Source organism: Aristolochia californica, unplaced genomic scaffold (assembly GCF_029961685.1).
Source record: "Aristolochia californica isolate CCGP_79_NKW_82.1479 unplaced genomic scaffold, dmAriCali1.0.hap1 SCAF_3, whole genome shotgun sequence".
NCBI classification, from domain to species: domain Eukaryota; kingdom Viridiplantae; phylum Streptophyta; class Magnoliopsida; order Piperales; family Aristolochiaceae; genus Aristolochia; species Aristolochia californica.
The window spans coordinates 11215623-11243549 of NW_027181992.1; the positions used below are offsets into that span (position 1 = coordinate 11215623).

Sequence of the window (27927 nt, forward strand, 5' to 3'; positions counted from 1 at the left end):
ATGGAGGTGTTTGCTCTTTCTTTTATGTTTATTAAGTTGGTTATTATACATTAGTATGCTTCATTGCAAAGTTTCAGACTCCTCCTAAATTCTCACAATATTCTCTTTATTTATTTTTGTAGTTTAAATGTAGGTTGGAGCTCGAAGTCGGCTCGAGTTCGATTCCAATTTTAGGCTCGAGGTTGAACTTGAGTTTGAAGTATTCAGATCAAGCCAAACCCGAACATATACTGGTTTGAATTTGGTTCAACTTGATACCACCCCTAGGATAACTGTTATCTTATTAAAATATGAAAATATGAAAAAAAATTATATCCTGAAGAAACAAAAATAACATCTCAACATATTCATGTGGACAAGTTCAGGTAATCCCATAGTAAGCTTGTTCTATTTATTTATCAAACTTTGTTATTTTTTCTTTAATTTAAAGTATTTTTATTTGTGAAAATTTCAAACGCTGCCAAGAGGGTGAAAAGTCGTCAGCGAAAGACGCAAAGAGAACTTTGTGGATCGGTTTTGTACAGTTGTAATGGAATCCTTGTTGGGCGAAGCATTTTGATTTTTGAATCCTCCTCACTGCGTTACTCCAGCCGTTCAGTAAGACCTGAGTGCACCGTCCGGATTACACTCCGAAAAAGACAAGGGTTTACTGGTTCCCTCCTTTTCGCCGGTAAACTCTTCTATTTCCCAAATCCCAATCCAGAGCCCAATTTTGCCCTCCCGCGCTCCCTGCTACCTTCCCGCCCTTTGCTGTCTTGCCCTTCCTCTCTTTCTCAAGAGTCAGGTATCTATTCCAATTTTTTTTCTCCGTCAAATCTCTCTATTACGTTTCGTAGCAATTTTAGATTGTGTGGTCTAGATGCTGGCAGCGTTTAGTGCTATAAAGTCATTTATATTCTTCATGATTTTTCTGTAACCCTTTTCCTATTGAAATTTATGGGCGGAATACTGTGTATTGTTTTGATAGTATTGTTTTATCTTCCGTTAAACTGTTATACTAGTTGCATTGGCCAGGGAAAAAAAAAAAGCAATACTGTAGATCAAATCGAAGTTTTTTAGTTAAGTTTGAGCAATTGGGAATTTGATTTACAATGTATGAGATTCTTCTATCATTTTTTTTGGAATAGACCCTGAAATATTGGATGCAGAATGGGCATTCTTCGATCTCTTTACCTAACCAAAAGTATAGATATACATTTTTTTACTAATTATTTTAAGTATGAAATCTACCTTTACTTGCCCTGTTGGCGTGTGTATCCCTACATGTCCAAAGGTGCACCATCTAGATTTTGGAGTTGAAGAATGAAGGGCTTTATTCATCACATTTTTTTATGAACTTGCTGCCTCCTCAATTAATGCACGAAGCAGAATGTAGCTGTCAAATCACACCTTCTAGTATTGGTGCTCAACTACCTCAGGCTTCCCTATTGTAGCAAGGACTTAACTTCCTGTTTTTGTGATTGATGTATGGTCCTCATGTGTTATAAACTACTTCTCTTTCTTTTCTATGTTGCTTCCAAAGTAACATTCTGAGATATATGCAGTCAGATGTTCTTGTAATGCAACCTTCTCATCAAAAACTTTGTGCTAACATGAATTCTCTCCCTTTCCCTGACTCTGCTTTGTCATTTTGGGAATAAAGATTTATGTGGTTGTTGGACTTGGAACCAGGCTTTCTAAAACTTTTTGCCTAACACTATTGGATCATTCATGTTGAGAAAAAGTTGAACGTGACATTTGTTCCCTCCCACAATCTCTTTGGATTCTTGAATTGTTTAACGAGGCTTGTGTCACAATGATGTCACACATTTTGGTTTAGGGCTGTAATGTTTCAGTAAATATATTTTCATGTATATGTGTATGTATGAATATCATATACTTTGAAAAAAGTATGGATTGGATATTATATGCTGAAAATCTTACCCATCATAGCTAAGATTATGATAGAGGCTATGGAGCTAGTAATAGAGAGACCCAAGTAACTTACGGAAGTCAATTGGTTGTTTTCTTGGTAATAAAGAGCTGCACTTAACAGGAAAGGCACCGTAGCATATGTGAACGGGGAGATTATTCATTCATCTTTGTCCTCTGTTGGATTTCTGTCCCTGCTTTATTTATTTTTTTATATTACTTTTAGACATCTAATTGGAACCACTTTTTGTTTACTATAAAAACCTCATCCTTGATTTTAGTTTCTTTACTTTTTTTTTCTAATAATAGTTTCAACTTTAGGGCCTTATCTATTGTATTATTTTTTCTTTAAAGTCTTATCCCAACTATACTAAGGTTAACTATGTCAGTTCTTCTTCTCTGTTTCACACTATCATTTTCTAGTTTCATCACTGAGCTTGCCTATTTTGAGCTTTCTTAACTACCTCCATACATCTCATGTTAGGCCTTTTTTATTTCTTGATGGGATTTCAACCTCCATTGATAAACCCTTCTGATTGTCGATCTTTAGAATGTCTGTGATCATTGAGTCTGTTAGGGTGGATGATGCAGTCATGTACCATCTTTTGTTTCTCACATGGAGGATATTATTAAATTTTACTAGTGCTGTGAATTGGGCCTTTGTCTCAATGGTGACATGGGTGGTTTTCTGTAGGAGGTCTTTGGGTTCTCACCAGGAAGCATGGTTTCAAGATTCAAAATGAAAAAGCTAGTGTCTTGGTTCATAAGTTTTGACATTACTTCATTCTGGACTCTAGGTTTGTGGAACTGAGAGGACTTTAATTAATCTAAGTTGAGAAGGATGCTCTATTTTTGAGTGGCTTGTTGGATTTTTTATTTAAATGGAAAAAAAATTCTTGAAAAGAGGAATGGGTTATTGTCTTGAGGAAAGTTCTGGTTTTAAAAAATGCCTTTGTCTAGATTTTCAAATATGTGTTCTTGAGGCGTTCTTGTTGTGATTTTTTTTAAAATATTTTGAAGCTTGATTTTGGTAAAGCTTCCAGCTATTGGGGCACTTTGAATGCAGGGGTTGTTCATGATTAGTTTGTCTCAAAGCACTTGAACCGGAAGATGATGATTAAACAGCTGAGTATCTTTGCAACATTAAACCAGCCTTAGGAATAGTTACACTATTGGTTGAAGGCTTATTTGATTCTGTTGTTTGGTTTCCTATTTTGATTTTCCATTGTGTAAAATAAAATGTTGAGTTTAAAGCTTTTTTTTTTTCTTTTTTTCTTTTTGAAAAAGATGGAGCTTTCTGAAGAAGTTTCATGTTGTGAATTGGCTTATGCAGTTTCAACTGACACATGATACTTGCATGCTTTGCTAAATTTTTATCTTTTGGCTAAGAGTACATTCTCCTTGTAAATTGTCAATTATCTTTTTGGGTAATGATGTTCTCCTTGTAAATTTCCAAATTAGATTAATCTTCTAGAGAATTGATAATAGCACATGCCATCATGGTTTTGAAATTTCATTACAGTTGCCCTTCCCTCTCTTTTATTTTGTTTTCTATTAGAACAAGACAAGAATGGCTTTATTGAATGCAATATTACTCTTTTATCTTAAGGGTGTATAGTTCCACTAGCTTAATGCAGGATCAAATTACTTGTGTTGGACTCACCTAGATGTATTCTTAACATATTGGCTTTATTTTTCAATATTTGTATAGATTTTTATGTAAGACCCACCTAATTGGCTCCCATCTTGAAGTGTGATCCTATTTTGAATGTCATCTTGTAATAGTAAACCTCAAAATGTGGGGCCTATTAGATGAGTCCTACTATGCTCATATTGAAAAGTGGGCCACGATTTAAAGCTTGAATGTAGTTAGGTAGGTCTCACTTTAAACTGGTGGGTTTATAAGCCCAAAATATATATGAGACATTAACCTTTTTTTATAAGGATTTATTTTTCTTGTTGGAAAAAGAGAGTTTCAAAACTAGGAAGTGTAATTATCCATGTTTTTTGGAGGGTGAGGGTTGGGTTGGGGGTGAAAGGTGTTTAATTACACAAAATTTTTAAGAGGGGGCATTGTTACTAGCCATTTGCCATTTCATCCCAAGAAACAAGTGGGTGGAGCCTTGTATTTTTAGGACTTTTATTTTTCTTGTGCTAATGGTTATTGCACCACCAGAATTAGATATGTCAGTAACCCTGCTACAACTTATATGGATGGCTATGCAGGATTTCATACTTAGGTATTACTTCTAGTGGAAGGGCATTGATTCATGATCAAATTGGTTGTTTATTAATTTGAGAATTAGGGTTCAAGTCCAATGGATGTCTTTCTGCATCTATTGATATAACCAGTTTTTTCTTCCGCTTAGGAAACTACACTCTTACCCCTATTGAATTTGATCAAAGACTCAGTTTGTGTTCTGATTTGCAACTTCTCTTACATCAAGATCAAATCCATTGGAAATAGCAGGTCAGATTCAAATGGTTGATTGAGGGTGATGAGAACACTAAGTTCTTTCATACCTTAGCCTCGGTCTGTAGGCAACCTAACCGTGTCAGCTCATTCACAATAAATGCTGAAGTAGCTGCGGATAGATTGTATATTACTGACTGTTGGTGAGTTATTTCACAGTGCTATTCACCATAAAGATGGAGATGAAGCTGCAAATCAGTAACTTGAGATAATCGCTTATCCCTGATCCTGGCATATGAAGCTGCCTTTCTCTAATAAACAAATTGAGCAAGTTATCACTAAACTCCCTAGTGCTAAAGCACTAGGACCAGATGGATACAATGGAGAATACTACAACCACAGTTGGAGCTTCATTAAGGAGGACATCTGTAGCTTAGTCTAAAAATTCCACTAAAATGGGCTCAACAATCATGTGATAGGGCATCCTTCATTGCTCTTGTTTTGAAGAAAAATCAAGTGGAGTGAACCATGGATTTCAGGCCAATAAGCCTGGTCTCTAGCACTTACAACATTATCGCCAAACTGCTTGCCAAATTACTTATAGTGGCAATTGCGATGGTGATTTATGATGGATAGTGTTCTTTTCTTGCTAGAAAAAGTAATTTGGATGCTGCAATGAGGGTGCATGACAGATTGACTGTCTGAAATGAAGGGTTTCTCCAAGCTTTGCAACTGAAAGTTGACCTGGAAAAGACCTTTGATAGAGTTCATTGGAATTTGCTGGACGACATTCTTGTAAGAATGGGTTTTGGCACTACATGGTGAAAATGGATCATGAGTTGCATCTCCTCTGCCTCTTACTCTCTTTCTCAACAGGACAGCATTTGGCTATTTCAAAGGGACTAGGGGAATCCCTTAGGGTGATCCCTTGTCCTTAGTCCTATTCAACATCATTGGCAGGTACTTAAATGCTGTGATATACTCCACATGAAGAGAAGGATGGTTCTATCCAATTGCAAAAGATGCTGAATTGGATATTCCCATAATTCAATTTGCTGATGACGTGATCATATTCTATGATGGCAGGTTGGATCAGGCACTTGTCTCAAGGCATTGCTGGGTCTTTTTGAAACCACATCTAGGTAGAAGATTAATTGGGAGAAATTCTATCTTTACGGATTCAACATGGGGGATGACACTGTCAATGAGCTAACCATCTGAATTGAGTGTATACACATGCCCGCCTCGCCATCTATTTTGGTCTGCCTTTTACCTCCACAAGACCTGGCAAAACATTGTGGGTCCCATTGAGTGAACAAATAGAAGCTCGACTATCTACCTAGAAGGGGAAGCTCCTCACCAGAGCCCAAGGAGTGACCCTCCTTAATTTCTGTCTGGCTGGCTTGCCATTTTACCATCTTTACTTTCTCTCTTGTCCTGATAACATTCACCACAAATTTGAATTGATTAAAAGCAGATTCCTATGTAGGGGTGCTGAGAGCAGCTCTAACACCACCTGATGGTGTGGGTAGATGTTTGCAAACCAAAGTCTTTGGCAGTTTGGGCATCCAATCCACCAAAGAGACAAGTCAAGCATTATTGCTGAAACGGCTATGGAGGATTAACACCTGAAGCGACATTGCTTGGAGGAATCTGGTTGAAAGTAAATTGAGGCATCCTAGTGGCTTGATGGAGGGAAGAAAAGAAACCTCTCACTCATCTAGTGCGCCTGTTTCTTCTGCTCAATAAATTCAACATGGGAGTGAAATTCTACTTGGGGAAGGGAGACATTGTTACTCTGGACAGACTGGTGGATTGACGATAGAGATATGAAGACATCCCACCTGAGAGTCTTCAATCTTACACTGGGAAAAGACCTGATGATTGCTGAAGCCAGAACCTCCCGATCAACCAGCTGGCTGGAATCTTCACATCTGTAGGGGACTCAATGAGGAAGCTCCAGAGACTAGCTCTCTATTAATCTTCTTGATGATACTCTTTTAAGATGGGTTGAAGCTGGTCCCATCATTTGGACACCATCTAAAGTAAGGAGTTCATTATCAGCTCTACTTATAAGTGGTTAACTGGCTAGGAGATTGAGTAACTCATGAAGCCGCGATTCATAGAGGCCTTCGACACCCCAAAAAATCAGATTCTTTACATGGAGTGCTGCAAAGGGCAGAATATTCACCTTTGATAGTCTAAGGAGATGCAGTACCACTATTGCCAGCAGCCTTTGTACGCTGTGTGGATCTGCAGAAGAAGATACCAATCACTTACTCCTACAATACCCCTTCACATGGAAAATCTAGTGCAGTATCTTTCATAAATTGGGCCTTAGTTTTGGCATGCCATGAAACTTCACTAAAATCCTCAAGCTTGGAACTGCATGAGGTTACCAAAGCTGGGCTCAATTCTCTTATCTGCCTGCCTTACGCACATCCCTTGGGGGAATTGTTTGGAAAGGGAATAGAAGCCACATAGTCATGAGTGGGTGATGAATGGAATCTCAGCATCAATCCTCGCCTGGATCAGCACCAAACAAAAATCCAGAACCTTACTGGTGGCATCTTCAAAAGGAATTGGACCGTAGTTATGCAGCTCTGGGCACCTAAGCCCAGACACTTGGTAGAATGGCAACCCCTACCCCCAATGTGGTAAAACTTAATTTCGACTGATACACTCTTGGAAATCCTGGCCAGGCCCAAATTGGCTGTATTATCTGGGACTCATGAAAGTATTCTCGTGGCTTCCTACTCAGGACCAATTGGCATATCTAACTTTAGTACAATGGAGCTCCTCAGTCTCAGGTAGGCATCCTTCTATAGAAGTCCTCAATTGGCGGCTTGTTGTGGATTGAAGGTGACTCGAATGTTGTAATTGGATGGTGTGAAAAGGAGGCTAATCCTCTGTGGAGGCATTGGCAGCACTTCCATGAAATTATGGACCTGCTTTCCAAATGTAATTCCACTTGGACCCATGTATATAGATTAGTAAACAATGAGGCTGATCTCTTAGATAAAACAAAGGGTGGCCCTCCAATCTCTCATTGTAAAGAAGCTCCCTTCCTAAGTTTGTATTCCTTGTTTCAGAATAAAGCTTCATCCTTCTAAAAAAAGGTGCACTTTTCCTCATAGGATAGGAATAACATTTTAGTTTGTTGGTTTTTTCTACCGTGCTCTTTTAGTTCAGATCCACTATCTGCATTACTGTAGTGCTAATTTTGTGATGATTTTATTTATATTTGCGTATACTGATGGAAATCAGCTTCTATGTCTGTTGGATTTCTCTAAATGTTTTTTAAAAGTTGATATCAGCTATCCATATGGGCTATTTCTAGTTATTTTATTTATTTTTGCATATGCTACTGATGTGCACTTTTTTCTCATAGGATTGGAATAATATTTTAGTTTGTTAGCTTTTTCTACTATGCGCTTTTGAGTTCACATCAACTATCTGCATTGTTGTAGTGCTAATTTGTAATGATTTTATTTATATTTGCTTATACTGATGAAATCAGCTTCCGTGTTCGTTGGATTTCTCTAAATGCTTTTTTGATGTCAGCTATCCATTAAGACTATTTCTAATTATTTTATTTATCTTTGCATATGCTACTGATGACATCAGTTAACTGTGAAGTGAACCTACTCTTCTTCTTCTTCTTCTTTTCTCTCTCTCTCTCTCTCTCTCTCTCTCTCTCTCTTTTGTTTTTCCAGCTTTCATCATAATGGATGCAACAACAGAGACGTCTCACAGCCCCTTCTCCATAAAACTGTGGCCCCCAAGCCAGAGCACTCGCCTGATGCTTGTGGAGAGAATGACTAAAAATCTTTCTTCTCCATCCATTTTCTCTCGAAAATATGGCCTTTTAAGCACAGAAGAAGCTGAAGAAAATGCTAAACAGATAGAAGAGACAGCTTTTTCTGCTGCTAGTGAACATTTTGAGAAAGAACCTGACAGTGATGGAAGCTCTGCAGTGCAGTTATATGCAAAGGAGTCCAGCAAGCTCATGCTGGAAGTCCTAAAAAGGGGTCCTCAACAGGAGAACAGGGAGGATCTGTTATCAAATGGGAGTCCTCTTTCAACCATTTTTGATATCTCTGGTGGGAAAAGAGCTTTAATTGAAGCAGATGAGGCCCGAGACCTTCTAAAGCCGCTAGCAGTGCCAGGAAACTCTTATACTAAAATATGCTTTAGCAACAGAAGCTTTGGGATTGGTGCAGCACGTGTAGCAGAGCCCATCTTAGCGTCCCTAAAGGATCAGCTAACTGAAATCGATTTGTCAGATTTTATAGCAGGTAGGCCTGAGCCTGAAGCACTTGAGGTCATGAGTATCTTTGCAGAAGCTCTTCAGGGATCTGTTTTAAGATATTTAGATCTCTCAAATAATGCCTTAGGAGAGAAGGGAGTCAGGGCATTTGAGGAACTTTTGAAATCTCAAAGTAGCTTAGAGGAGCTTTACTTGATGAATGATGGTATCTCTGAAGAAGCTGCCAGGGCTGTCTGTGAGCTGATTCCATCTACTGAGAATCTTAAGGTTCTTCATTTTCATAATAATATGACTGGAGACGTAGGGGCTATTGCTATTTCAGAAGTAGTGAAACGCTCTGCTTTATTGGAGGATTTCAGGTGCTCTTCCTCTAGGGTGGACTCTGATGGTGGGGTTGCATTAGCTGAGGCATTGGAGGTTTGCAGTAATTTGAAGAAGCTTGATCTGCAAGATAACATGTTTGGTGTGGATGCCGGAAAAGCTTTAAGCAAAACTATTTCGTGTTTCAAGGTTCTGACAGAAGTTTACTTGAATTACTTGAATTTAGCGGACGAGGGGGCCATTGCTCTAGCAAATGCTCTTAAAAATTCTGCTCCCTCTCTTGAAGTCATAGAAATGGCTGGAAATGATATCACGGTTGAAGCTGCTCCTGCATTAGCAGGATGTATAGCAGAAAAACAGTGCCTGAGCAAGTTGAACTTATCTGAGAATGAACTAAAGGATGAGGGGGCTACGAAGATTGCTGACGGCTTAAAGGAGGGTCATGAACAGCTGAAAGAAGTTGATATGAGCACAAATTATCTTAGGAGAGCAGGAGCAAGAACATTGGCTCGAGCAGTAGTTTCTAAGCCTGACTTTGTGCTTTTGAATGTAAATGGCAATTTAATTTCTGATGAAGGAATTGAAGAAGTGAAGGAGATACTAAAAGCAGGTAAGAAGTGCTTGGATGTTCTTGCACCGCTGGATGAGAATGACCCTGAAGGAGAAGAAGATGGGAAATCTGAGGAAGATAACGAGGGTGGAGAAGAAAGGAAATCTGAGGAAGATGACGAGGGTGCAGAAGAAAAGGAACTAGAGGCAAAGCTTGGAGGTCTTAAAGTTGATGAGTAGGACTCAAATGTTTTGGCCACTCAAGTCTGCTTCTTGCTGGCACTAAAACTATTATTTGGTGACTGAAACACTGTTGATTAACTTATTTTAAACTGCATGGAGTGATTTTTTAAAATGTCACGCCACCAGATGTTGTAGCTTGCAGCAGAGATCAATGCTTCGATTTTGCTTTCATGGTGATGATGAATGTGACTCCCATGGTGTGTATGCGTACGGCCCGGTTAATGATGGTTTAGTGGTTTGTTTTTATGGTTTGCTTGTTCTTTGAGATTTTAATTGCTTACAGAACCATCATCTGACAAGGCAAGCTCAAGCACCAGGTGTACGCCGAAAATGGAATGGCCCTTCTCACTTTTCTGGTTTTTATCCTATAATTTGACTGAATTCGGGTTAATTTAAATGATGCAATCGTGTAGCTAAAGCCAAAATCTACGATGCAAATTATCCCGCCAGTGTTTTGTAAGAATGGAATTACAGCAGCCTCTCCTCTCCCACAGGGAATAGTGGTCGCCTCTTCCTTTGATGCGTTTTCATTTGGTTCACTTGCTTCCTGTTTGAACTCGGTGCAATTAGCTTTTTCTAACTTATGATAAAGATTCCAGATTGGGTATCCTCCTGCTCATTATTTTGTGAAGTAGATGTTGATCTTTCTTTGAACCAACATACGATTAATATTGCTAAATATTCATAACTTTGGATTGTACTGCTTCCTGTTTTACATCTCCAAACAAAATACATATATCCAGGCCCCTGATGCTGACAACTAAAGTGATAACTAACAGGATGCAGCAACTATTTTTGCATAAAACTTCAACCAGTACAATAATTGATGCAAGAACCAGTAGATTTTCCTTCACCCATCCTCATGCTCTGCAATGACAAATCATTAGGTAGCACACGGATAAACCTGCTCATGGGGCGAATTTAGCCACAATTAAGCTTCGATATTAAGAGATGGACCACTACAAGGAAGCTGAATACACTAGTAAGTCCCCAACTACAAAACTAAATCTACAGACCATCTGTAAGTGTACCGTAACCAAGGGGACACTCTGTATAGCCAGCCACAATATCCCTCAATGTCCTTTAGTTGTATCAGCCGGATATCCATTCATACTTATCCACTATGTTGCTGTTGAAATGATGATCTCCTGCCATCAGATGACGAACTCTGAGCTATGCTATGAGAAGACCTCTTCCTCTTGTGAGTTTTCCATGTAAATATTCCACCCTGCCAACTATTTTCTCCGCCACCTTCAGCTTCATCTTTGAGGGGTTCTAAATGCTTGTACTTGAATCTTTTGGGTCTCATGAGGTCGTCACTACCTCCCTCACTCAGTTCATCATTCTCCATCTGGAGTTCTGGAGTTCTCTGCTCAGCAATACTATCAATTGTCATTTCATTGGCCTCAGTAATATTTTGCTCTCTCCTCTTACCCTTCATTGTAATCTTAGTCAAGTCTTCTCCACCTTCAACAGCTTTTATCCATTGAATATCACTTAAAAGATCAGTATAAACCACTTCTTTCCTTTTTCTTTTGCCAGTGATTTGACCATTTGCAAAATCTAATTCATTTTTGCCTTTGCATTTGTCCTGGGAATGGACAGCATATGCCCAATCAGGCACCTCATGCTCTTCCATCAGCCTTGACCGATAGTTCTCTCTCTGTCGTCTCTCTTCATCCATCTTTTCGAATATCCAAAATTCTTCTTCGCTTCGAGCTGCTAGACGGTTGATTTCTCTTTCACTTGGTACATCTGCACCCAATGAGTCTGTTCCTCTGCGCATGATTGCTTGCAGCATCTCTCTACGGTCTTGAGCTGAAAGAAAGAAAAAAGTATTGTTTTCGTGAGTTTCATGACAAAGAACATAACTTCTAAACTTGATTTCTATGCTAAGTATCTACTGACAGGGGGAAGTGATTAAAATGAAAACAAGTGTTCAAGTGCTGATTATGGCACCCTAGAGAATACATAGAAGAGAGGTGCAGTGACAGAGCAGGCCCTCCCATGACATAACCAATTGAACAAAGTTTGGATTCAGTCAGACCAGCCAGTAAGGCCCATGGGAGAGCAGCCTCTCAAGATAACTGTGAATCACCTGAAAAAATGGACTACAGTCAAAGCTAAGTCATTGGTTTGTCTAGTGCATCTCTGTAAAGGAGTACAATCCTTAGGTGACTCAACAAATCTTTGTATCTGGATCAGATACCTAGGTGCATGAGGGAGGACAAACCTGTGGAAGTTGTGTTGAAGAGTCCAGCCTGGATAACCTTTGCATCAATACCCATTTTCTGCTTGGCACGTTCTAGAATCTCCTCCTCAATTGATCCAACACTAACCAACACAAAAACACGAACTTCCTTCTTTTGTCCAATACGGTGGGCTCGGTCCTCTGCCTGTTGATCCATTTGTGGGTTCCAATCACTATCAAACATTATCACAGTATCTGCAGTTTGGAGATTCAATCCAAGGCCACCAGCACGAGTGCTCAACAGAAACATGAAGTAAGGAGAATCAGGTTCATTGAACTTTTTGAGTAAAGTCCCTCGTTCCTCTGTCTTAGTGGACCCATCAAGTCTAAGAAATATGTAATTCTTCAATTTAAGATAGATCTCCAGAATGTCTATCAGTCGTGTCATCTGGGAGAAGAGCAAAACTCTGTGACCAGCTCTTTGGAGTTTTGGCAGTAAGCGATCAAGGAGCTCAAATTTTCCAGAAGCTCTTATGATGTCTTCAGTATACATATTATAGTCACCCCCCACGAAGAGGTATGGGTGATTGCAGCACTTCCTGAGTTGCATCGACAAGTTTTGGAGACTCTTAGACTTCCCGGTGCCTGCATAGATAGTTTTTAGAAAATTAAGAATCCTTTGCTATGAAGTATCAAGTTGAGAATATTTTGAGGTAGTCAATTCGTTCTTTTACACTCAAATGAACAAAATTTTCATAAAATGGTTTCACACAGCAGGGATGCATATAAAAACAACTTTTTGGAGTTTCAAAATCCTGACAATATGAAAGCTCCAATTACTGACCATAAATTATAAAAGAATTAGGCTAATATTTTACAAAATGCATCATAAATTGCACATCTGAGCATAGATGCAACTTTTCTGCACAATGCTATTTGGACAATGATACGTTGTTGGAAGTTTGTTATCTTTTTTTCAATGTTCTGGTGGTTATGAATGTAGATATTATCCTTTTCAGTTGTTTTTTATTTCATTAGATAATAAATGAGAAAAAAGGTGCAAATATGATTTTTATTTATTGAAGTGAGAATGACATCCCTTCCCCATTTCAAAAAGTAGGCTAGAATTTTACTATTTCAGGTCATGAATTGAGTGACCTCCACAAATTTGACAACCTGGCAATAATATTTGCATTAGAAATGAACCTCAATCAGTGCATCTACCCACTAGAAATGAATCTCGTTCAACAGAAAGCGGACCTCCAAAGTAATGTTCAGATTGGTCCCTTCCAATTTAGTACCTTGTCCATCATTTGTTTACGGGTAGGATTACTAAAGATTTGGGGGTCTCAACAAAACACTTGAAAATTGGAAAGGCAAATTGCTCTCATGATGAACATATTACTTTAATAAAGGGTAGACTTGCTGGAATTCCATATTTCTACTTATTTCTCCTCCACTGTCCTGCGGGTGCTGCAGCAAAGATTGAGGCTCTTGGGAGGAAATTACAGTGAAATAGGTCTGTGAAAAGGAACATTGTAACGATAGCTAAGTAATATGCTAGGAGGTTGTGGAGATTAAGTAATATGCCTGGAGGAGAAGGATACTTTGTGCAAAAGACAGAATTCCTGATGATGATTGGTTGCCTCCAAACATTACTCCAACGGATGCATGGAAATAAGCACCCTTCATAGGAATATCATGTTTGGAATCAGATTTGGTTCTTGTGTTAAATTTTGGGATGATATTTGGCCAGGAAACAGGACCCTCCGAGATGCTTTTCCATCTCTATATTGCCTACCTCCAGACCAACTTGTTTCTGTGGCAGCAATGAATAACAATACTGGTTGGTGCATTCAATTTCAGCAGTCCCTAGATAGCTCCCTTGCTTCTACTTCTTCAAACTTGCTAAGCACTGGATGTCCACTTTACTAGCAATGAGGAAGATAAAAATGTTCTGATGCCCAGAATCCTCCAGAAACTACTCTGTTGCTTCAGCATACGAAATCATTTCAAACAGCAGAAAATGATGCTTTCTCCTCCTGACTGGGGTCTGGAAACTGGTTGGCTCCCCAAAGAGACAAGTTTTTCTATAGTGTGCACTGAATAGGAGAATCCTCACATGCAATCAGATAATCCGGAGAGGTTGCCAGCCCCAATCCCTAACCTGCCATATGCGCAACAATTCAGATGAAAACATTGATCATTGCCTTCTCCAATGTCCATTCGCCAATGATGTTTGGATGTCTTTTATATGCAGATTTGGTTTATCTTTATGCATTCAGGGGAAACTTGTTCATTGGATTCTCAAGCAATCATCTTTTCCTATTGGTTCCTGGTTCCATTCTATGGAAAATTTTGGCTCCTGTGGTGCCTTGGGTTTTGTGGCTTGAGCAAAATGACAGAATTTCCTCATCAAAAGAAAGCTCAATTGGATCTGTGATAGAGAAAGCTATGCACCAAACCTTGGTCTGGACTCAATTAAGTACAATTTAAGTGATTATAGTGGAGCATTTTGCAAAAGAATTGGAAATCCGTTGCTGGCCTTACCCCTATAAAATTTTCTGAAAAATCAGATTTGGAATCCTCCTCCTAGTGGCAGTTAGAATCCGAACTTCTACGGAAGTTCCAAACGTAATCCGTGATGAGTGGCTTTGGTGGGGTAATTTGGGACTTTCATGATAAGACTCTAGTTACTTATTCCAGGCCATTTCGTTGATTCAATCAAGGCTCAAGTTGAGGCTCTCCTCCAAGGTATTATCATTTGCAGCAAGTTCAGATCTTCTCTTATAGTCATAGGGGAATGTCATTGTTTGCGCCAGTATGGAGGCTAATCTCCCATGGTGGTTTGATAATCATTTTCAGCATATCAACGATCTGACTTGTGACTAGAAAGTAAACTGACAGCATGTATTGCGCTCAGCAAATGCTATTCCAGATTCTCATGCTAAAGGCAAAAAATCTCTCCAAAAGACCCCCATAATTTTGTTTCTTAATCTGCTGCTCTATTTGCTTCCTTCAGGATTTTTTGTTTTTGTCAGTTTTGTTTTGTTTTCTCTTTAATGAAATTTGCAAGAAAGTTGTAGTATCATGGTCAGTAAGCTATATGTTCTCTGGTTTTTTCTTTCTATTTTTATTTTATGCACCCCCCTTTAGTGAAGGTAAAATTATCATCATGTAATTTTTTTTGTACCATAAGAGGCTATATAAATAAAGTGCTGAGGAAGGCTAACAGGTTTTCTCCTTTCTCTTTACGTGAACCAAGTTTCTACGTCTAAAAACCTTAAACTTATGACACTTCTTCTCCTTCTCTCTTCCTCTTCTCTTCTTCTTCTCACATGTCAAGCTGGTAATCAATCTTCTACCTTCTGTTTCACATTGTATCAGAGTGGCAGCACAATTCTTGAAGCAAAAAGGAAAATTCTCATGTCAAGGTGGAGTAAGAGAACTGATTCGAATCTGTCTTTGAATCTGTTCATCCAGAATTTTTTTCTTGTCTGTTTGTTTACTTCAGACTTCCCTCTTTCTTCCTCTCGTGTTCTAAGTCTGATAGTCGAACTCAAAGATTTGTTCAGCTGTTAAGTTAGAGATTAATTGATTTTTGAGATGCCTGGGTAAGCTTCAGGTATCCTCCTTATTCTTCCAACGAGAGAGTCATCTTTTTCATGTGAAAGAATGTATCAGTACGGCTGTTCTTAGAGGTAGTAGAAGGCTGTCTCATGAATTCTATATGTGCTGCAAGTTAAGTTCAGCAAGGTTTTTTATATGATCTGGATTGGGAGAAGTTTGTTACCTTGTTGTCTTGTCTCTAAAGTCATATCTTTAGAGAGCATTGTTTAGGAATCCAGTGTCTTTGTCTTTCATTGGACACTCTCCTTCTTTGATCCAGTGGTTGTGTTGCATGTTAGACTACCTTGCCTACGCTTGTTTCTTGTGATTTTACCTTGTTTTCTAATGTTAATTTTTGTCAACCATGTCTAGGAGTAGTGAAGTTGTCTCCCCTATTCTAGACAATGACAAATCCCAAGATAAGATGGGCATTTTGCTCAAATAACTACAATGAAGTTGAATGAAAAGATTTTTTTAAATATGGTCCGTGCTGTTGAGATCCATTTCAGGGCCAGAAAGAAGAAGAAATATTTGACTGATCCACCTCCAACAAATCCCTTGGCAGCAAGGGAAGCTGAGAATCATCAAGTTATGTCTTGGTTGATTAATAGCATGGAGCAGGCTACAATCAATCAGATTATCCATTACAGACTGTTTATGATATTTGGATTAGTCTTAGAAAGAGGATGTCCCAAGAACGGAATATGTCTGGTATTACACTATTCAGCAGGGTGATGGAATATATTGGCAAACTGGAAGGGGTTTATCAGGAGATTATAAATTATCATCCACTTGTGATGGTGAGACCCAACCTGAGAGACAAAGAGAAGATATCAGAGTAACCGAATTTCTTCATTGACTTGGACCTGAATTTGAAGGTATTCATGCTCAAATCCTTGAAAGAAAAGACAAAGGACGTTTTAAAGATAATGTTTCTCAAGTGGCGAAAGGTGAACCTATTATTCACTCCTCAACTTTGAAAGGTGAGCCCTATGCCCTTAACACTTTCTCCACTACTGAATTTGTGTAAAGAACCTCCTACTTTAAAGGTCAACGGGAGGGAGAGGTAGGGGGCCAGGTTGAAAGCCTTGCATTCATTGTGGCAAGACTTAATCACCTTCCTAACAAGAATTGGCCACTGAACATGATTCTAGCTCGGTTATTTGTGCTAGTGTCCCTCTGACTGAATATATGTTGGTGAAAAGAGATGCATTGCAACATATAATGCAGCAGTGTATGACAACCTCTGCTTCAGCCACTGGAGGCAGCCAGCCACAGCCTCCCTTGGTTCAGGTAACATCACCTTTGCTCACTCAGGTACTTCAGCCTTTTATTCCAATCCTTTCTCTTCTTGGGTTATTGGCTCAGACGCCTTTGGTCATGTGTCAGGTAATTCTCCTTACATCCATGTTCTTCTTTTTGGACTGTTATCCTAGCTGACGCATCTTAATCTACGATTGTTGTGGAAGGCAAAGTTCAATCTTTTTCCTATTTACCTCTTTAATCTATTTTATATGTTCCTAAATTTAGGGTCAATCTGCTATGTATTAGCCAAATTACTGAAAATTAAAATTCTCTATAACCCTCAAAACGGTGAACATGATTGGTGGCCGGCTTGAAAGAGCAGAGTTGTATTTCCTAGCTGCACAAGGTGCCTCCTCACATGCATTGCAAACGACAATCACTCCATTGAATTGGCATGTTCAGTTGGGTCACCCCTCCCTAAAAAAGTTAAAAATGTTCCATCCATCAAGGTTTCTAATCCTTTTTTATGTGAGTCATGTCAGTTAGGTAAACACCATAGGAGTTCTTTTCTAAGAAAAAAATTTTCAGCAGTTCTAGGGTTTCTCAATTAGTTTATTCTCATAAATGGAGACCATGAAGGGTGCCTACTGAATCTGGGTGTCATGGACATAAGCATGATCGATCATACTTGCAATGCACTACCAGAGGGAACTTTGATTAATCGATCATACCATGTAAATTGATTGATCAACTTAAAATGTTAGACCCAGCTGGTAGATATTGATCATTCATACCATTGATCAATAAGTCACATTCTGACAGAAAAATAACCATTAGACAAGATTGATCGATTCCACTTTACACTGATCGATCAATGTAAACTCATTTTTTTGCAAACGGGCAAAAAATGACTAGTTTGGCTTGAAGAACTTATAAATATCCCACCAAACATCCTATTGAGAAAATAATGAGCATTTATTGGTATATCCACAAAAATTTATTCTCAATTCTTTGCAAATCTTGCTAAAGTTCACTTTTGAAAAAGAGTGAACCAAACTCTGGAGAAATCCTTTCTTTTTCTCATATCCTCTCAATTGCATATACATAAGATGAGCTCCAACATTGTACATTGTGCTACAAAGGATGGAGGCTTGGATCTCTCAAAGGAGAAGGTTTCTCTCCAATTGATAAAAGGGTGTAAGTTTTTACCTTTCTTTTGTATTTTGTTTTGAGATAGGTTCATCTAGAACCTGTTTGAATCTAGATAAAAATGGCCTAGTTAGAGCTAGAATCTAGCCAATCTCTTGGGGAGATTATCTTGTAAATTGTGTATTTGAGCTACAAGTGGCTTAAAGATAGTGAAAATCTCTTTTATGTAAATTCCACCTAATAGAGTTTGATTACTGGAATTTCCCAAGCATGGGTTATTGGGCATTGAATACCAATAGGGGAACATTGATAACAAAAAAAATTGCAGTCAACTATTGTAGTGTGTGAAAGTTATATGCTTTTATTTGTATGCTTGTATGATTTTATATTCCATGCTTTAAGATTTTTATAATTGTAATTCTGAATCTCCAACCCCCACCCCCCCCCCCCCCCCCCCTCTTGAGAAGGCACTTGGGCCAACACATACTTGGGTTTTTCTTTTGAAGCAAAGGTCAAAAGTGTTATCTATTTTCCAAAAAATTTATAATCAAATTCGTTGTCAATTTGGTGTTTCAATTCAATATTTGAGAGCAGATAACGTTTGAGTATATGAGTGGTGTTTTTTTTAAAGCCCATGGTATTTTACATCAACACTCTTATAGTTATACTCCTCAACAAAGTGGTGTAGCTGAATATAAAAATCGTCATCTTCTTTACACTACTTGAGCAATATTATTTCATACAAATCTTCGTAAATGGTTTTGGGAGAAGCTATTCAAACCTCTTGTTATACATGTCTTCTTCCACATTGAAGAATCAAATTCTACTAAAATTTCTACATCCATCTCAGGAATTATTTTCTCTTCTCCCTCAAGTGTTTGGTTGTCTTTGTTTTGTTCACAATACTAGTCCTTGCCAAGACAAGTTAACTCAATCTACTAGGTGTATCTTCTTAGGGTACTCTCATATTTTGTTGATGTCACCTTCTTCAAGTCAATTCCCTTTTTTTCTACCAGGCCAATGGAGCAAGGTGATCTAGCTCAACATACACCTCTGCATATTCGTTCAGATATTTCTGATGAAGATCCTTTAGATGTGCCAACCACTCCAGCAGTGCCACCTATAATACAGCCTTCCAGTTCTAGGCCTCCTCCATTTGACTAGAACAGAGGTCCATCTTTGGGTTCTCCAAAGTTTTCTAAACTTGATCTTCCTATTGCAGTTTACAAAAAGGTACGTTCCTACACTCAACTTCCAGTATCTAAATTTGTTTCTTTTGACTTTCTTTCTCCTTCCTATAAGACTTTTGTTGTTCTTGTCTTCTATTCCTATTCCATAGATCCATGTTAAGGCTTTGGCTGTTCTCAAGAGGAAAGCTGCCATGCAAGAACAAGAGGTTCTTACTTCTAGGGGGTCTTGGGTTCTTTGTGATCCATCCTCTAGTGCTTATATTATGGGTTGCAAATGGGTGTTTACTACCAAACATCATCCTAATGTGTCTTTGGATAGGTATAAACCTAGATTTGTGGCCAAAAGGTATTACCCAAACATATGGGGCATGGACTATTTTGAGACTTTTTCTTCAATAGCTTGATTTAGTTCTATTCGGATTTTATTATCGATAGTAGTTAATTTGGATTGGCTTGTCTATCAGTTAGATGTCAAGAATGCATTCTTATATTGTGATTTACATGACAAAGTTTATATGGAGCAACTACCACGGTTTGTTGTTCAAGGAGAGGAACACTGTGTGTAGATTGAAGAAAGCATTATATGGGCTGAAAGAAAGCTTTGCTAGATTGAATTATGATCATTTTGTGTTCATTCTATGTAGATCTTTTGGCATGAATATGTTAATTGTCCATGTGTATGATATTGTAATCTCTGGAGATGATGTTCAAGGCATTACAGATGTTGAGTACATCAAGGGGCATTTTTAAACAAAAGACATGGGAACACAAATATTTTTTAGGCATTAAGGTGGCGAGGAGCAAAGCAACCATTTCTTTATTTGCATGCAAGTATATTATCGATTTGTTGAATGAAACAGGATTACTTGGTCCTAAACCTATGGAAACTCCAATTGAGGTAAATTACAATATACATGATGAGACTAGTCTAGTCTCGGGGGACAAAACTCATTACATGAGGTTGGTTGGAAAACTTATTTATGCCATGATTACTAGACCAAATATTGTTTTTTTTTTTTTTTTTTGTCAATTCATTGAGAACCCAAGGAAGATTCACTTAAATGGCCGTGTATCGGATCTTGAAATACTTGAAGAGTGCTCCTGACAAAGGGTTGTTGTACAAGAAGCATGGTCATGTTGATGTTTTTGGATTCTCTTATGTTGACTATACAGGAACTAAGCTTGACAAAAGATCCACTAGTGGGTTTTGTACCTTTGCGGGTAGATATCTGGTATCTTAGAAGAGCAAAAAGTAAACTATGGTTGTTGTTTTTTTTTTTTTTAAATGATGCTGAAACTATGGTTGTTTGATTTAGGCTTAAGAAGAGTATTGAGTTATGGCCCACACTGTTTGTGAGACGATGAGTGAAGTCTATGCCTCTGGATTTTGGGTTTTCACTTGTTGATCCTATGCCTATGCATGTGCCAATCAAGCAGCCATATAAATTGCAAACGATTCAGTCTTCACAATAGAATCAAACACATTCAAGTTGATTGTCACTTCAGTAGAGATGTTGTCATGTGAGGATTGATGTCCACTCTACATGTGTGGTCTGCATAACAATTGGGTGTTTTGTTCACCAAAACACTTTCTTTTAAGCAATTTGATTATCTTTGTAACAAGTTGGTGATATGTAACAATTATGCTCCAACTAGAGGCGAAGAGTGAGAAAGTTAAGTATTATAGTTAGTTAGCTATACGTTCTCTAGTATTTTGTTTCTATTTCTATTTTGTGCACCTCCTTTGGTGAGGTTAGAATTGTCAATATCTAATTTTTTGTACCCTAAGAGGCTCTATAAATAATGGTGCTGAACAAGAGGGAGACTATCAAATTCTCTCCTTTTTCTTCACGTGAATCAAGTTTCTATTTCTAGAAAGCCCTAATCTTACAAGACTTCTTCTCCTCTCTTCCTCTTCTCTTCCTCTTTCCTCACAGCAAGCTGGTATCTTCCCTTTCTCATAATTTATCTGAACACTCGAGAAATAAAAAAATTACAGAAACTCCTGAATAAAGGAATCTCCACTTTTTTTTTTTTTTGAAATGAAGTAATAAAGGAATCTCCACTCTTAAGTAATTAATAGTTAAGTAGTAATAAACCTAAGAAATAAGATAACAAGGTACTGAGTAAATAAAAAGACTCAACCAGCCTCTCTCTCTCTCTCTCTCTCTCTCTCAAGGGAGAGTAAGCAATTATATGCAAGTTTGGAACTCTGACAGCAATTTTTCACTAGAAATGAACCCCAATCAGCCCCACCACTCAAAGAGAGGAAATTTTCTCAATAAATCGATAGATCACAAGTAAACAGGATATACCTGAATCCAGCCCAACTCTTCCTTCAGTTGTTACCTGATGGTAGTATACTTTCTGCCAGGCTGATAGATCGCACTTAAGAACAACCTGTGTTTTTCCAGGAAGGTACTTCTCTACCTCATCCTTTTTCCTCCTAAGCAAAAACGGTCTTATAACCTGAAAGTCCAAAATAACTAATTAAGTATGCCAACAATTCAACATGCTGGTCAATCTGCAAGCATTCCTTTCATCTTTTTTCTCTTATATTTGGGTATTCACTCAAACCCAGAAGTCGAAATAAGAAAGACAAGACTCACATGGTGTAAACGCCGAATAACGAGCAATTCTTCTTCATCAGTAAGGACAACATCACATCGATCTGCAAAAGGTGCATTGAACCACTCCTCAAAATTTTCTTCTGAATTAAAAATGCTTGGTAAGAGAAAATTAAGCAGGGCCCACAACTCCTGAAGGCTATTCTGTATAGGAGTTCCAGTCAAGAGTAGTCTACGTCGGATTCGATAACTGCATGTAACAAATATGTCATTCAGGGATTGATAATTTTTTTAGAGGTGAGATTCGTAAAAGAAATAAATAGAATAATTTAGCCAATTAAAAATAAACAAGGAAAGATAGGAAGACAACAAGATACATAATGTAGTCCAACATACCCTGACAGAGTCTTTGCAAGGGCACACTCATGATTTTTCAACCGATGCCCTTCATCAACAATCATGTAATGCCAATAAATTTTTTTTAGAAATGCTTTATCTCGCATAATAAGATCATAGTGTGTGATGAGAACATTAAACTTTCCTTCTCCAGAATACTCTTCTCTCATTGCTTTCCTCTCATCAAGACGTCCATCATACAAAACAGTCATGATGCTGGAACAAAAGAAGAACACTTTCAACTGAAGAACAAGATAAAAATTTAATTTCTCTAAAACAATTTTAAGAAAAAGATTTGGACAGCATGTTTATTCTTACCCAGGAGCCCAAGTTGAGAATTCATTAACCCAATTAGGTAGAACTGCTTTTGGGGCAACAATCAGATGCGGCCCATCCACATTCTTGTTCTCCATCAAATATGCAATTAATGATATGGTTTGGATTGTCTTCCCTAAGCCCATCTCATCAGCTAAAATACCATTGAGATTGTTATTGAACAAAGAAAGCATCCACTGAAGACCCTCCAGCTGGTAAGATCTTAATTCCCCACCCAGGAGCATGGATGGTTGCTCCGTGACCTGAGTCCAGAAAGTTCCATGTCAAAATAAAATAAAATATATATATAGAATGACAAAACTACATCAACATATCCAGACTGCAAAAAACTGACTCCATTAAGCAGCTATATGGGTTGAAATGTCATGGCTCTCTACAGAAGTCATATTTGCCACCATTTACGAGCTGAAGTAGTAAATGACTCTTGCCAGACTTGACAAAAAAATTTAAAAGCAGAAATTGTGCAGGCCAATGAAACTCATATTTTCTCATTGGAAAAGTCGCACAACCGAATTCATTGAAGTGTTTACCTTTTCTTGAATTGAGTGTATAACAGAGTTATACTGTCGCTGTCCTTCAAGTAGATCATTTGCTTTAACGTGACAATTTGAGCTTGTTTCTAAGGCATCCATATCTTCTTCTGGCAACAAATCTGGAACATCTTCACTCTTAGAAGCAGATTGGTCATCGGCTTCTGAAACTTTTAGAGTCTCGATGTTGTCAGTGTGTGCTGCATCCTTCTGCCTTTGAACAGCAGCTCCAAGACGAACAAGCAGCTCATTGGTTTTTGAAAGAAGCATAGTTAGGCGTTCGTTCTTGCTTTCTTCTACCATCTTCATGTATGCTTCTTGATCATCTGCTTTTAGAGCTTGCATCCTCAGTTTTTCTGCCCGGGTGGCTCTTTGCTTTTGCCTTGCGTGGAATGCCTGCAGTGTGCAGGAAATCTCTTGAGGAACTTTCATCATATACATATAGGTGCACATGCATCATGTGAAAGTTCATTTGGGTAATAATCCCAAGCATCACAGATGGATGGGACACATAATTCTAGAGGTGCAAATTACACGCACACTTACACTCAATGCGCATCCTTTGAAAATTCATGGGGTAAGTAATTCAAATACAGCTGCACAGACACATTGAAATAGTCTACACTAAAACAAACGTCTGTTGAATAATTTTTTTGGTCTGATCAAAGGTAAAAAGACACACACTCAAAATGTATCTTCTGCAAATTTCATTTGCTTAAGTATTCTGAGTCATCATGGATAAACTATGCGACACAAAAGAATGTTCAAGTTTTGGATCCATGGAAAAATATAAACACTTATGATGATCAAAAGGAAACATACCTGAACTCCATCATTCCGTTGTTTTCTGCGTTTGAGAGCAGCTTGTGCCTGCAACTGAAATTCACGTGCTGCATCAAGAAGCTCAGCAAAGAACTTCTTCTTCCGAATTTCTGTACGTTTTTTCTCTTCCTCTTCTAACCTTGATAGCCTCTGCAGTGCAGTAGATAGTGAATGGAACATAAGTTTCTCTTCATCCTCCAATCTTGATATTCTCTCATACAGATGATAAACCTCTTTTATAAATCTGACATCAATTTAAGAAGATCCAAACCATTCACTAGTGAAAGAAAACCAATGGATACCGAATCCATTTGCTACTGTTTGGGTCTATCATGGTCAGCTATAATTAGATTAGATTACTGATAATATTGAGCCAGGTTCCATACTAAAATCACTAGCCGCTTGGGAAGCCTATTATTCAACCTTATAAACCAACTATTTTTCTTAACACTTATCTGTGGGGAACTATTCCCACTAACACTCCTCATGTCTATACTTACACATATGGATAACAAGCCTGGGACGTGGACAGTAAAGATGGATACAACTCAACGAGGCGCAAATTGGGCCCAACAAGCAAACTTCTTGCTCTGATATCTGGTTAAAATTGAGCCCAATTTTATTCCAAAATGGCTAGACACTTAGGAGGGCTATTGCTCAACCTTATAAACCAACTACTTCTCTTAAAACTTATCCATGAATGGCAACTACCCGCAGCAGATTTGCCAAATTGATGAATATAAAATCTTAAAATTATGACTATTGAATTCCCTTTTTTTCAATTGGGCAATTTCTGTGTTAATTACAAGTAATTTATTAGGGATTTTTGGGAGCCCAATGCCTAATTTGCTTGATCAGGTTAATGATGATGATGATACATATGAATACTTTCTGAATATTTATATTTACACTATCTATCCAATCAATAAGTCTAAAAAGGAATATTACCCAACTTGGTGTGGTCCGTCCTCACTAATGAACAATCCAGACAGTGCCAACCAAGTTTTAATCCACTCATTTGTTTTGAATGTTTAATTAAACACATACTACATCCCCCTTTCCCTAGGTGAGACTTGAGCCCAAGACCTCAGACAAGAAACCCCTACATGTCCTAAGATATATGCATTTTCCTTTACTACCCACAGTCATATATTTATATAAAAAGATGGAGAGAGAAAAGGAGAGAGAGAGAGAGAGAGAGATGTATAGATATGTATGCATGAAGAAAAAGAAAATTAAGAAACCTCTGCATCCCTCTTCTTGCGTTGGCGATCATCAGCTTCCAGAGCAAAAGAATCTCCAATGTCATAAAGCAGAAAGGGACGTCTCAACCTCATTAACCCCCAGTCATACAGCAGTCTGTCTGGGTGAGCACAATACTCATGAAGCCAATATTCTGAACTCACATCAGATCTCACCTTCTTTTGTAATTCTGCAAGCTGATAGCACAACAAAATGTCTGAAAACCCCTTCCATTGGATTTCTTCTTTTCTAAAAAAATAACACAGAGAAACTTCTAGAAACTGTTATGGACACAGAATTCCATATAAATTTAAAGCATATGATGCTCTTCTAAATAGGAATGTTTTGTTTGTTCGTGATCTCCCATCACATTAAAATTACCACGAATAAGAATTGAATCAGAAGTAAACAAATTTATTAAAAGAAAAATGATAATAAGTTTTAGCTTGAAATATAAACCAATCTTCTCTTGTGTCAAATGGTTGAATTGGCAAATGGAACCCCTACAGATGTGAATGTGTACTGGTACTCCAAGTGAAGTCATGCAGCAATTTTGTTTTATGAATAGGTGATCAGATTTTACACTCCAGAGCCATGTCTAATGATTTGAAGAAAATAATGTTCTTTTTTTCTTGTGACCCCTATGAGAAAATGATTCCGTTAAGAAGAACAGAATACATAACACTCTCAAGGAGAAAGAAGGTAACAGAAAAGAACTAAAACAGCAATAGAATCACAATTGACAAATGGAAGATAAAACAGAAAGAAAATGGATACCTAGTCAATTGGATAAGTTGCATCCACAACAAAGTGTTCCTGGGAAGCATCTCTCTCAGCCAAGAAAAAAGAATTCCAAAAAGACTTCTTTTTAAATGATAAGATAATTGCACTAAAGAGAAGAGATCCTGTTTTCTCTTTTTTTTTAAAAAAAAAATTGTGTTCTTTCAAGAAATAGTTATGGACAGTTCTTCCAGTGCTGTAACACTTGACAAGAATTATTTTCAAAACCGCATTTGACCTTGTCTTATTTAAGACTGTCAAATTGTGTCAACACATCTGCAAACAGTTTGACTCATGAATGGTATAGGAAAAATAGAGTGCATAAAACTTGTAGACTATGTTAAGAAGAAATAGTTTGTTAGATTAACTCTCTTATAAAAGCTTTCAGACTCCTTGATGTAATCATTTTAGCTGCACAAATTGGAAAAACAAGGCTCATTTTTTAAGAAGCTATACTTTTTTAATAAAGTGCTATGATTTGGAGATGCAAATTCACTAGGTGGCATGCCAAAGATCAGAAACTCTTAAGTAGCCCCAGTGACTGGGTATAAAATGCTTATACCTTTTCTAATTCAGATGTTGGTAGAAAAGGAGATAAAAAAAAAAAGCCAATTGAGGCCAGATCTTGACAGCTTTATGAAAGGTCCGTGAGACCATAATCAACAAATCCTCTTTCATAAATTCTTTTCCCTTGAAATATGTGTACTTGTGCTTTTCTTTTGGCCCTCATTTTTTAGGAAGAATAAATCTCCCACAAAAACGTGTGGCCATCACCCACCAGTCACGGGGTGGAATTGGACCTACCTGGTTGGATGATGGATAACTTACTTACTGTAATAAAACCTTATGCTCCACCACTGCTACTATAATTCCCTCCAATTTTACTAAGCTTTCAAATAGATAGTTAGATCTAGTGATTGCCCAATTTAAGAACCACTTTACATGCATGACTGAAAAATGAGGGTTTATGATGAAGAAAACATATGGTATGCAAGGTCTTGGGAGCATTATGTTAAAGATAACCTTCAGCCCGTAGAGCTCAAGTAAACACTTTGTCTGCAAGTCTTCACCTGTGCTTGAAGGCAAACCTGAAACCATGATATATATATATAAGTACACCCAGGAGCAGGAAGAAACTAAAGAAGACTACCAACATAATAGTAATGAGAGATTCAACACTCTGAGAGACATTTAAATCATAAAAGCAAGTCAGACATGTACATGCTGAACTTAAGAGCTCCAGAGTGCACAAGGAAGTGCCCTACAGAACTGACTTCATCTAGGAATCAATCAAAAAAGCGTTAGCATGTGCAAGAAGTAGGAATGGATTTCTTCCCAGTCAAGCCTAAAATAAGAGAAATTCATATACCCCACAAGAGTATGGGATTTCACTATATTAGAGAAAGTATTTGTGAATTGAAGTTGATGATATCGATATAACAACCTGGGATTTAATTCATTATGTGGCCTTGTACTTTCCAAATTCCCACTACTAACTAAAAGAAAAAAACAAAACACAAAAAACCACTTCACCAAAAAGACTATTGATGTCTTTAAAACTCACAGATACTTTCTTTGTGCAAATCCCAATTCAAGAGGAAGTTATTAGAAAACAAAAATATCAACTGATCTGATTGAAAGGCTACAGCATAAGCTGAAACTAAAAATGGAGAAAGAAAAAGATTGAGAAAACAAAAAGAAAAGGAACAACAGTTTCTCAAGGGTTACAACTAACTTTCAAGCTCGGTTAAACGATGGTGGCAATAGGTCTGTAAGCGAGTCTCATTTGATTTTTCCAATTCTAAACTGGAAATGAAAGTACGCCGTTGCTTTGCAAGAGCATCATCAAGGTCGGTTATCAAATTTCCTTCTCCCTCAGCTACATGACCTCCCTACACAAAGGGTGGACATATATTGTTAAACATTCATGAGCCATAGGCAAAAATATCAATCGAAGTACATCCTATGCAACAAAGAAGTACCATAAAATTAGTTCCACCAAAATGAAGCTCATACTAAATATCAAGAAATGGTTAGCAGTATTTCCTCATTCCTGAAGCTACAGGTCTGAATATCACAGAAACATGAATCAATTAATGGCACTAAAAGATAATAGTCAATAGCCACTACATTATAAGAGTTCTTTGAAGAAAAAATCTATTC

General features: G+C 37.8%; 2 protein-coding genes across 2 annotated transcripts in view; one reads left to right on the top strand and one right to left on the bottom strand.

Annotated features, from left to right (window-relative positions):
- Nucleotides 1-468: 468 nt before the first annotated feature.
- Nucleotides 469-9953, top strand: LOC137958745 (RAN GTPase-activating protein 2-like). Its single transcript, XM_068805847.1, has 2 exons — nt 469-784; nt 8041-9953. The coding sequence occupies exon 2, from the start codon at nt 8052-8054 to the stop codon at nt 9702-9704; it is 1653 nt and encodes a 550-aa protein (XP_068661948.1). The 5' UTR covers nt 469-784; nt 8041-8051; the 3' UTR covers nt 9705-9953.
- A 398-nt stretch (nt 9954-10351) lies between these two features.
- The window catches only part of LOC137959943 (probable ATP-dependent DNA helicase CHR12), a 30073-nt gene continuing 12497 nt past the window's right edge, over nt 10352-27927 (bottom strand). Inside the window, exons 2-12 of the mRNA XM_068807369.1 lie at nt 27500-27656; nt 26788-26852; nt 24987-25181; nt 23743-23892; nt 22921-23316; nt 22373-22632; nt 22055-22270; nt 21701-21908; nt 21407-21560; nt 11941-12543; nt 10352-11525 (exon numbers count right to left, since the gene is read on the bottom strand). Of these exons, the coding sequence (XP_068663470.1) occupies nt 10822-11525; nt 11941-12543; nt 21407-21560; nt 21701-21908; nt 22055-22270; nt 22373-22632; nt 22921-23316; nt 23743-23892; nt 24987-25181; nt 26788-26852; nt 27500-27656 (3108 nt within the window). The 3' untranslated portion in view covers nt 10352-10821. The remainder of the gene's footprint in view (nt 11526-11940; nt 12544-21406; nt 21561-21700; nt 21909-22054; nt 22271-22372; nt 22633-22920; nt 23317-23742; nt 23893-24986; nt 25182-26787; nt 26853-27499; nt 27657-27927) is intronic.

Coding starts and splice junctions, on each gene's coding strand:
- LOC137958745 (XM_068805847.1), top strand. CDS start 8,052: ATGGATGCAACAACAGAGACGTCTCACAGCCCCTTCTCCATAAAACTG.